This window comes from Struthio camelus, chromosome 29 (assembly GCF_040807025.1).
Source record: "Struthio camelus isolate bStrCam1 chromosome 29, bStrCam1.hap1, whole genome shotgun sequence".
Lineage (NCBI taxonomy): Eukaryota > Metazoa > Chordata > Aves > Struthioniformes > Struthionidae > Struthio > Struthio camelus.
In genome coordinates this window covers 977,261-987,354 of record NC_090970.1, presented here as the reverse complement: position 1 = coordinate 987,354, position 10,094 = coordinate 977,261, and the positions used below count along the sequence as shown (strand labels likewise).

At 54.2% G+C, this 10,094-nt stretch overlaps 1 protein-coding gene across 1 annotated transcript; it reads right to left on the bottom strand.

The window, feature by feature from the left end:
• Positions 1 to 2,744: 2,744 nt before the first annotated feature.
• Positions 2,745 to 3,656, bottom strand: LOC138062829 (olfactory receptor 14J1-like). The gene has a single exon (XM_068921880.1). It carries the CDS (start codon positions 3,654 to 3,656, stop codon positions 2,745 to 2,747), a length of 912 nt encoding a protein of 303 aa, XP_068777981.1.
• Between the last annotated feature and the right edge of the window lie 6,438 nt (positions 3,657 to 10,094).

Here is a 10,094-nt window from a genome sequence, read left to right as displayed (position 1 = left end):
GGGAAAGGTCAGGCTTCCGCTCCATGTAGTGCGGTGCCGTCGCACGGCGCCCCGGTCGAGGGGGAGTTGGTGACGAAGTCCCGTGGAGCATCGCTTCCGCCGCTCCGACGGTGGCCAGCCACTGCAGCTGCTCGGCGTCTTCAGCCGGGGAAATGTGCCTGTAGGAGGCAGCTGGACGACTCAAGAGCTCTCACAAGAGCTGCCGCAGCGTCTTCTTCCCCGGCCACATCGACCTTCGGCGAGTGTCCACCTGCCTTCGCAAGTTCAAGCTCTAGGTCTCCAACATGCACACATGTGCTTTTATCCAGGGGTTCTTATAACCAGACTAATCCAGTATGTAGTCACCCAGGAGGGACTAACCTGACCAATCAAATCATGCACTTTCAATCCGGCCATTTGCATACCCGCTGCCTTGCCAGCCTCCCAGAAGGTTCCTTTGGTCGACAGCCCAGACCACCTGATCTGGGATGCCCAATCAACTTAAAAGGAAAGTAGTGGGGACCTTTTGGCGCAGTATCGGTCCTGCTCCAGGTTATAGATAGGGCACGGTGATTGGTAGTTTGTCTTCTAGTATGTTCCTATGGTGTGGAGGGGAGTTAATTCACCACAGCATCCCATCACTCCATCCCATCCTCTGCATCACTCATCAAGGCAAACAGCATTGGCTCCAGTAGTGACCTCTGAAGAACATCACTGGGAGCCATTAGTCCGTTGGACTTTGCACCACTGTTCTCCACCTTTGGAGCCAGGTGGCCTCCTGGTAATTTCCTGCATACTCCAGTGCATACGGCTCCATCCCACATCTGCCCACTTTGGCGACAAAGGTGCTAGGGAAGATCATGTCAAAGGCCTTCCTCCTTTCAAGCTATACAGCATGCAGGGCACTCCCCTTGTCCACACAGCCAGTCATCCCATCCCAGGAGGCAATCTGGGTGGGTCAGGCACAAGCTGCCCTCAGTGACTTCATGCTGGCTGATCCCAATCCCTTCCTAGGGCTGGAAATCACTCCCAGGAAGATTTGCTTCGCAGGGGCGGAGGTGACACGGAGCAGTCTGTCCTTTCCCAGAGGCTCTTTCTTGTCCTTCTGGAAGGTGGATGCAATGTTTGGGGGGAAGGTGGGGAGGGCTGGGACTGGAGAGCAGCTGTGGGGCTGTGCCAGCTCCTACCACACCACTGGTCCTTGCAGTTTGGGGAGAGGGGAGATGGGGCAGCAAAGGGGTTGGTGGCAGGTCAGCAGAGGAAGGGCAGGGAGCAGTGGGGGCTTCAGCAAGGGGTCATGGCTGGTGTTGGCAGGACGGAGCTGGCCACACAGCAACACGTACCATGAAACCTGGGGTGGGCGACCAGGGCAGGCTGGGTGCGTGTGTGCCGCCCCACCAGCCTCCCAGCTGGAACTGGTCCCAGGAGGCAGGCCACAGGGACACTCTGGGTCCCTCCTTCTGGTGTCCAGGAGATCCCCTACCCCCAGCCTGCCTGCAGCCCCCCGGGCCAGCCCCTCTTTCCACGACACACCAAGACCCCCTGCCCTGGGGCTCCTCTGGCCGCTCCTGCTGCCCCAGGGGCACAGCACCCTGCCCTTCCTGGACACACAGAGAAACACATTCCTCTTCCTCCTTTATTCCTCCTTGCCAGTGCACAATTGCTCCTTTCCTCTTCTCCAGGGACCTCCCTGCTCCCCGCAGAGCCTTTCCCCACGTCTGTGTGTCCAGGCTGGCCTGCCTGGCCGTTCCTGGACCCTCCTCTGGGCTCCCCGCAGGGCCCTGGGCTGGCGGTGCTGCTGTGCAGAGTGGGTGAGCTGTGGGGCCACGGGGCCATGGGATGACTCCACACTGGCTGGGGTTGTCATGGTGGGAAGCAGACCCAGCTGGATGGCCATCATTGCACCTGACAACCCCCCCCCCCCCGCCCCACCCGCCAACACCGAGGGGTCTGTGGCCATGGACAATGCTCTGAGCAATCACAGGGCATTTGCAATGGCTCAGGCTGTGTTCAGCTGCGTTCCAAGATCCAGCCCATGCTTTTTCATTGAAGGTGACATGAAGGACTCTCCAGGCTCCCTTCCTGTGCCTGCTGGGTCCCCACTGGCTGTGGTGCGATTTCAGAGCTCTCACTTGCCTGCACATTCATTGGGTTTGCCCTTTAAGTGTGGGTGACTGCACTTGATTTTGTGAAGCTCCATTCACTGCTCACCCCAGGGCACATGGTGCCCTAGGAGATGCCCTGGGCTCTCCTGGAGGCTCCATACTGCCTTAGAGAAGGACAGGCATCCGTCTCCAGCCCTGTCGGATGGGAGAGACCCCTTGAAAATCCATCACCTCCAGGAGCCCTGGGCACCCACAAGTGACAGCTGAATCCCACCTTCTTTCACTAACACATCACCTCTGAGCTCATCACCTTGAGCCCATGGAGAACCCTGGAAAAGCATCAGGGTCTCTCAGAGTGGAAGTCTTCAAGCACATTTTTGACTCCAGCTTTGGAAGGAGAGCCCAACCTGAAAGCATTGCACAGAGGAAATCCTCTTTTATTAGAGCTAAGACAGCTCTGACCCTGTGACAGACATGCTGACAGGAGGCCTCTGTGTTAAATAGATGGGGTTGATGCTGCTGGAGAAGTGGGATGAATTCAAACCTGTACAAACATGATTATCACAGAGAGAATGCCCAAAGCACAACAGTTGTTTGAGACAAATTAGAAACCAGTTTTGAAGAGGGATTGTCAGTTTATTCTTGCTGAAATAGTAACATTTAAATCAGTTTCCTCAGTGCATTCTTGAGCTCCTTGTTCCTCATGCTGTAGAGGAGGGGGTTCACTGCTGGAGGCACCACCGAGTACAGAACAGCCACCACCAGATCCAGAGCTGGGGAGGACATGGAGGGGGGCTTCATGTAGGTAAACATGCCACTGCTGAGGAACAGGGAGACCACGGCCAGGTGAGGGAGGCACATGGAGAAGGCTTTGTGCCTTCCCTGCTCAGAGGGCATCCTCAGCACAGCTCTGAAGATCTGCACATAGGACAGCACAATGAAAACGAAACACCCAAGGAATAAACAAGCACTAACCACATTAAGCCCAACTTCCCTGAGGTAGGAGTGTGAGCAGGAGAGCTTGAGAACATGAGGAATCTCACAGAAGAACTGGTCCAGGACATTGCCTTGGCAGAGAGGGATGGAAAATGTGTTGGCAGTGTGCAGGAGAGCATTGAGAAAACCACTGGCCCAGGCGGCTGCTGCCATCCTGACACAAGCTCTGGTGCCCATGAGGGTCCCGTAGTGCAGGGGTCTGCAGATGGCAACGTAGCGGTCGTAGGCCATGACTGTGAGGAGAGAATACTCAGTCGACAGGAAAAAGGCAATCAAAAATATCTGGGCAGCACATGCTGAGTAGGAAATGGCCCTGGTGTCCCTCAGGGAGTTGGCCATGGATTTGGGGATCATGGAAGAGATGGAGGCCAGGTCGAGGAGGGCGAGGTTGAGGAGGAAGAAGTACATGGGGGTGTGGAGGCGGTGGTCGCAGGCTACGGCTGTGATGATGAGGCCGTTGGCCAGGAGGGCAGCCAGGTAGATGCCCAGGAAGAGCGAGAAGTGCAAGAGCTGCAGCTCCCGTGTGTCTGCAAACACCAGGAGGAGGAACTCATTGAGGGAGCTGCTGTTGTACATTTGCTGTGCCCTTGCTTCAGGACATTGTCCAAGGAGGAAAAGGCATTGACAAGTTAGGACAGGCTTCTCTGAGCCAAACCCATTGCCCTCCTCAGAGCAACCCCCACATTGCCTCTCTCCTTTACCTTGTTCAGCTCCCTTCCCTCACCTCTGCTTTGGGCTGTGTGTGCGGTGCAGAGCAGGGACCTCTGCCCATGGGCTACAGAGGAGTCAGCCCTGCTCCACCGGGGCCTGTAAATGGAGGTGTCAGACTGTCCTGTGCAGTTGGTGGAGATACCTGGGGATGGGCACCCTGAGCTGAGTGAAGCTGCCTGTATCTGAATCAGTCACACCAGCTCCCACTCCAGCATGGGAGAGAAACAGTGCAGTGAAGGCAGGGGCTGACCCAACCCTTCCTCAACCTCTCTGCCCCACTGACATGGACCCTGCCCTCACATCAGTTCACCCTCTGCACTCTTTCTTCAGGCACTGTCAGGGGAGTGGGAAGTTCCTGCCTCCGCTGCAGCTGAACCCCCTCCTTAACCCCAGAGAGCGTGAGAGCAAGAACCAGAGCAGCACAAAGACGTGAGGAAACTGTGAGGACTACTGTGACACTCCGACCACAAGGAAAGCAAGGAGCAAGACACAGACGGGCTCTCAGGAAAGCCTTCAGCTCACCCAGCTGTGCTCACCACCTCCCAGACAGCAACCAGAGCAGGACAGTCACTCTCAGCCCCTTTGTCCCGCAGTGAGAAACAAAGCTCCGCTGGAGGTCGGGCTGCTGAGGAGGAGGCTCATGCCCTGCACCCCTTGGCCTGGAGGGCAGAGGCTCTGCTGGGTGGGAGAGGAGACACAGAAGGGCTTCCTTAGAGGAACATGTCTGCACGGAAGAGGTTAACGGGGAGGTCTCCACATTCCCCCTCCCACAGCATTCACGTTTCTAGCTTCCTCTCTTTCGCTGATCAGATCTTCCCTGCTCAGAGCTTTTCCTCCTGGGAAATGGGAGCTGCTTCTCTATCCCTCGTCTTCTCCCTGTCAGCGCTCACAGACCCCATGCAGAGTGGGGAAAGAGTTTTCGGAGGTTCCTCGCAGACCTCTTGATCTCTCTCTGTCAAGTCTAGGAACGTCAGTCTGTTGTCCAAACCTGGCACCTCCTTTTCCAACCCTCCCACCTGCAAAAAGCAGGAATCGGAAAGCAGAGACTCAGGAAAGCTCCTGATCTTCAAGGCAACCCCTGCCATGAGTGACCTCCTGCAAAGGTCCCTTGGAAATACCGTGGGGGTGAGCTGGAGCTGAGAGCAGCCCTGACCCACACAGCACCCTCTCGATAGCAGAATGAACCTGCTCTGAAGGGGGTCGCTCCTTCCACCCAGACCTTCTCCCCACAGCAAGCTCCCCAGGCATGCTGAGGGCTGACCCACACAGGCAGCAGAGTCACTGCCCTGCCCCGGGCACACAGCACCCTGGGGTACAGGGCTCTGCTCTGAATTACAGCCCTGCACACACCTGGGGGCACTCCCTGGCTTCACAGCCCTGCACCAGCCCTGCAAGCAGGTAGCCCTCATGCCCTGTCCCTGCAAGCAGGTAGCCCTCATGCCCTGTCCCTCTGACCATGTGGCAGCGCATCCCTGCTCTCAAGCACCTCCTGCTCCAAACAGCAGAAGCTGGGAGAGCCACCCGGACAGATGCTCTCAGCTGTGGAAGGTGCCAGCTGCAGAAGAGCCCTCCGGGAACCACAGCAGTGGTGCCCTGCAGCCAGAGACTTACTGTGTTAGGGGCTGTGAAGGTTCCTCCCTGCAGTGAGCTCTCAGCCGTCCTCCCGTTCCCAACTGCCTTTAACTTCTGAGTCGCTCATCTCCTCCTGGCCCCTGCAGGCAGTGCCCTGAGTCTTGCTGCTCCATTCAAAGGAGCTGCACCTGGACAGAGCTGTCTCTCTGCAGTGCCTGCCAGGTTGCCCTGGGCTCCGGCAGTCCCAGGAGCCAGGCCCAGCTCAGGAGCAGAGGCCCAGCTGAAGACGTGACTTTCTCTGTCCCCTGTGCACCCTCGAGATGGTTCCAGGGCTCCAGGGCTCACAGTTCCTGAAAGGCAGCAGACTGATTCCCCCCTGACTGATTCCTCATGCTGTGAGACACCGCAGAGACATCGCAAGTCAGGGGGAGCCATCTGCACACCCACACAGTAACAGCTGACACAAGAGAGCTTGAGTCTAGGGGACCTTTAGAAACTTGGGGAACAGGAACCTCATGAAGTTTTCCATGGAGAAGGGGCAAGTCCTGCCCCTGGGGAAGGGTAACCCCCATGCATCAGGGCAGGTTGGGACCTTACCGGCTGCGGTGTGACCCTGAGGAGAAGGGTGTGGGCACTGTGAGAAATGCCATATGAGCCAGTGGGGCACACTCATTGTGAAGAAGGCCAGATGACCACGGGCTGCATTAGGAGTGTGGCCACCCACACAAGGGGAGCCATTATCCCCCTCAACACAGCAGACCTCCTGCAGGCAGGTGGGCTTGGAAGAGACTGTGAGGTTACTGGTAAAGGGTCAGCTGGTAGGCCAAAAGTCTAACAGGAGGGGACATTGTGGTGAGAGCCATTGTTTCTCAGAAGCTCCTTGGATGGTAGGAGGCACATGGCCGTAAAGGTGAAAGTGATGTCCCTTCTGTCTCTGCAGGTGATGGGCCAGCAGCAAGCACATTGCTGGGAAAGTGGCTGTGAGGTCACGTCTGTGCAAGCATCTGGTAGACCATTAGGAGGCCCATGGATTGGATGTGGCAGCAGCTCATTTGCTTGGATGCTCGTGGTGAGGTCACTGCTGCCTGAGTACCCAATAGGCTACCCACAGGCACAGGGCTAGGGTGCTGATTTTGTGGTGTCTCCTGTCTTTGCAGGTGATAGGCCAGCAGCAGGCACAAGGCTTGGATGTTGATTGTGAAGCCTCCTCTGCCTTAGGACCTGACTGGAGAGCAGCAGGCACATAGCTGGTCATGTGCATGAGAGAAGCTGGAGGGCCAGCAGTAGGCCCCTTGGCTTGGTGGATGATTGTGAGGTGACTTCGGTGTGAGCAGCTGAGAGGTGAGCCTTTGGCTGTGGCGTAAGGCAGGTGTTTGTGAGGTCACTTCTGCCTGAGGATGTGGTTAGACAGCAGGCGCAGAGCCTGCTGACCCAGAGCCTGCAGGCACAGAGCCCTTGCCCTGCTGCAACGCTCTTCCCACTGCAGCTCAGGAAACCGGGGTGACCTTTGCCACCAGGACACTTGTCTGGCTCCTGCTGCTTCATGTTGTCTACCAGGACCCCCAGGCCCTTCTTGGCCAGGCTGCTTTCCAGCCACTCGGCACCCAGCATGTCCTGCTGCATGGGGTTATTTTTCCTCAGGTGCAAGACACTGCATTTCCCTTTGTGGAACTTCCTGAGGCTCCTCTCTGCCCATATCTCCAGCCTGCAGAGGTCCTTCTCACTGACAGGGCAAACATCTATTGTATTATGTTTGTGTTTTAGGAAAGAATTGTATCTCAGAATGTTGTAGGGCCTTAGGAGACCCAGGACCATGCAGGTGACTGTGAGGTCACTTGTGTGTCTGCAGGTGATAGGCCAGGAGCAAGCACATGGGTTGGAAACTGTGAAATCATTTCTGCCTGAGTGCCTGACTGTGAGGTCACTCCAGTCTCTGCAGGTGATGGGCAAGGAGCAGGCACATGGGTGGGACCTCACAATCAGCACTGCAGTCGTGTCCCCCTTCCCTGCCTCTCCCCATACTCCTGCCCTTATCTTCTTTTGGCTGGGATGAGTAGTGGTGTGATGTGCTTCTTGTCCTCAGAATAGCTTCTTCCCGATGCAGGCCAGCGAGCTTCCTGCACAAGAAGTGACCTCACTGTCAACACCACAGCTGTGTCACCTTGGCCTTCCTCTTCTGATCCCCTCTTCTGAGTCCTCCTCTCTTCTGGACCCCACATTCAACATCCCAGCCATAGCCCCTTTACGGGCACCTCCCTCTCCCCTATCCCCATGGAATTACCCACACGTGGTGGGTAGCTCACATGGCGAGATGAAAATGGGATCCTGGGGAAGGCAGGCTGGGACAGCAAAGAGGTGGAGGTGTACCCTTTGCAAAGGGGTGGCCAGAGTGCACAGAGCTTTTCCTTGGAGATGGTAATGAGCCAGTCCATAGCACTGCACAAATGGACCGTAAGGCAGGTGGAAAATGGGCTGGACCACTGGGCCAAAATGCTGTGACCAGTGGCACAAGGTCCAACTGGTGGCTGGTTATGAGCAGCATCCTGCAGGGATCAACAGGTGGGACAGCATTGTTCAAGGTTTTCATTAACATCCTGGACGATGGCATGGAGCGCACTCTCTGCATGTTTGTGGACTAGGTGCAATTGGGGCAAGCCCCTTAGCAAGCTCGTCTAGTTCCCTTGGAGTGAGTGGGGGACAGGACTAGATGACGTCCAGAGGTCTCAGCTACCCTAAGTGCTGTGATTCAGTGAATCTTTCCCTGAAGAGCTCTGGAAAGACAGAACAGTGAGAGGAAGCAGAAAGGACAAGGAGGACATAGTTCTTCAGAACAAAGCTTCTGCATTCAGAGGGTTGGTAGAAAAGGTATTGGGCTGTATAACTGGACACAAATATCTATACTCCACTAGAAGGAGGAAATACTGCACCGCATGCACTTGGTGCTGCTAATAAGAAAGAAAGAAAAAAAGACAAGATTCATTAGATCTGGTAAAACATACTTGACCTTCTGGAGATGGCTGTGTGTTCTTTTCAGTTTGGTCAGAGTGCTGTTTTTTGGATAGGTTTCAACTTTAAGACTAAAAACGTTCATTGAGGCCTTTATTCGTTTGCCCACATATGGAGGCTGTTGCTGCCTGAGATGCCCTGGGGTCGCTGAATTCCCATGACTAGAAAGGGAAATGCAGACACCTGGGTGTGTGGCCAGTGGCAGGGGGTGGCTTTCTGAGGACTGGGCTCTGTGTGAGACACAAAAAGTTCTTTTTTAATGGTGTAGGCCTGATTATAACAGGAATGTTTGGAAAATGACATGAAAAATGAGACAAGAAAGAAATTAAGAAAAAGATTTTAAGCAAATAAATAAAGCAAATAAATATTTGTTATACTTTCCAGCTTGGATTTTGTGTGTGTGTTTGTGCGTGTGTCTGTGTATATTCTTATTGTCTTTCTGAATTTTTTTTTCTTTTTAATTTAGTGGTCTTTTAGGGTGATTTAGTGGTCTTATAGTTGGGGTTTTTTTTATTTATTTATTTAAGGAAAGATTTTTCAGAACTGGATTGGGATGCCGTCACAGGGTCATGGACAGCTGGTGTCACTGCAGGTGCCCTGGTCCCCTCTTCCCAGCCTCCGTCCGAAGCTCCAAGGGGCTCTGATCTCCTGCAGTTCCCCTAGGAGAGCTGCCAGGCCCAGGCAGGAACCTCCGAGACACTGGGGCCTCTCCAAGTGCTACTGGCTGCTTGTGGTTACACACCTGAGCTCTGCCTGGAAAGGGGAAGAGTTGGTTTCAGCGTTTCAAATATATGAACATGCATCCATCAGGTGAAATGACTGAGTAATTTTAATATCAGTGTTTTTGTATGATGAAATAGTGGAAATTTTGAAGAAGGGTATTAATCTCGGGAGAATAAGTATTAATATGCTCTTGACCTTGAGTTTCCACTGCTCTGTCTGTTAGGCTGTGGATGTCATCTCAGTCATCTCTCACATATTTCCACATGTCCTGATTACATTGATCACTTCCGAGGTCAACTTTGCATCAGACGATCTGGGCTTATGCCCTTCCCATAGTTTCCCAGTTTTCCTCCTCCCCTTCCTCTGTATCATTCAGGTACCTCTCAACTCCCTAGTCGCTGCTCTGAGCTTCAGGGAGTCTGAAGCTTGTCTCGTCTTTCAGCACTCTCATTGTCCCTTCAACCAACTCCCTAACTGTGTTTCTATCTAGCCTTCCCTATCTGTTTGTCAAGAACATGTCAAGGAAGGTTATTCCTTGCAGACTGTGGACCTCCCTGGAGGCAACTTGCCCTTGACATGCACTTGAGGATTGTATGTTATTTCTTAGGACACTGCATCATGTTTGATCCGCATCTACAAGCGTGAGGAGTGTTGCCTCCTCTGTGTCACTAATCATGAAGATAAACAGGACAAGTTCCTGGAGAGATCAGTGGTGCTCCCCTTCTCCCTGGCCTCCAGGAAGAGCACTACACATTCACCACTGCCCTCTGAGCCTGATCAGCCAAGCAGCTTTTTACCCATCCGGTTGTCTGCTCTTCTGGACTGTAGCGTTCTAATGTGTAAGCAAGAATACGGTGGGAGACAGTGTCCAACACCTGGCTAAAGTCGAGGTGAAAGACATTCTCTCTTCTCCATCCACAAACACAGTTATTGAATCATAGAAAGCAATCAGGTGGGCGAAGCACAGTTTACCCTGTGTAAATCCATGCTAACTGTTCCCTG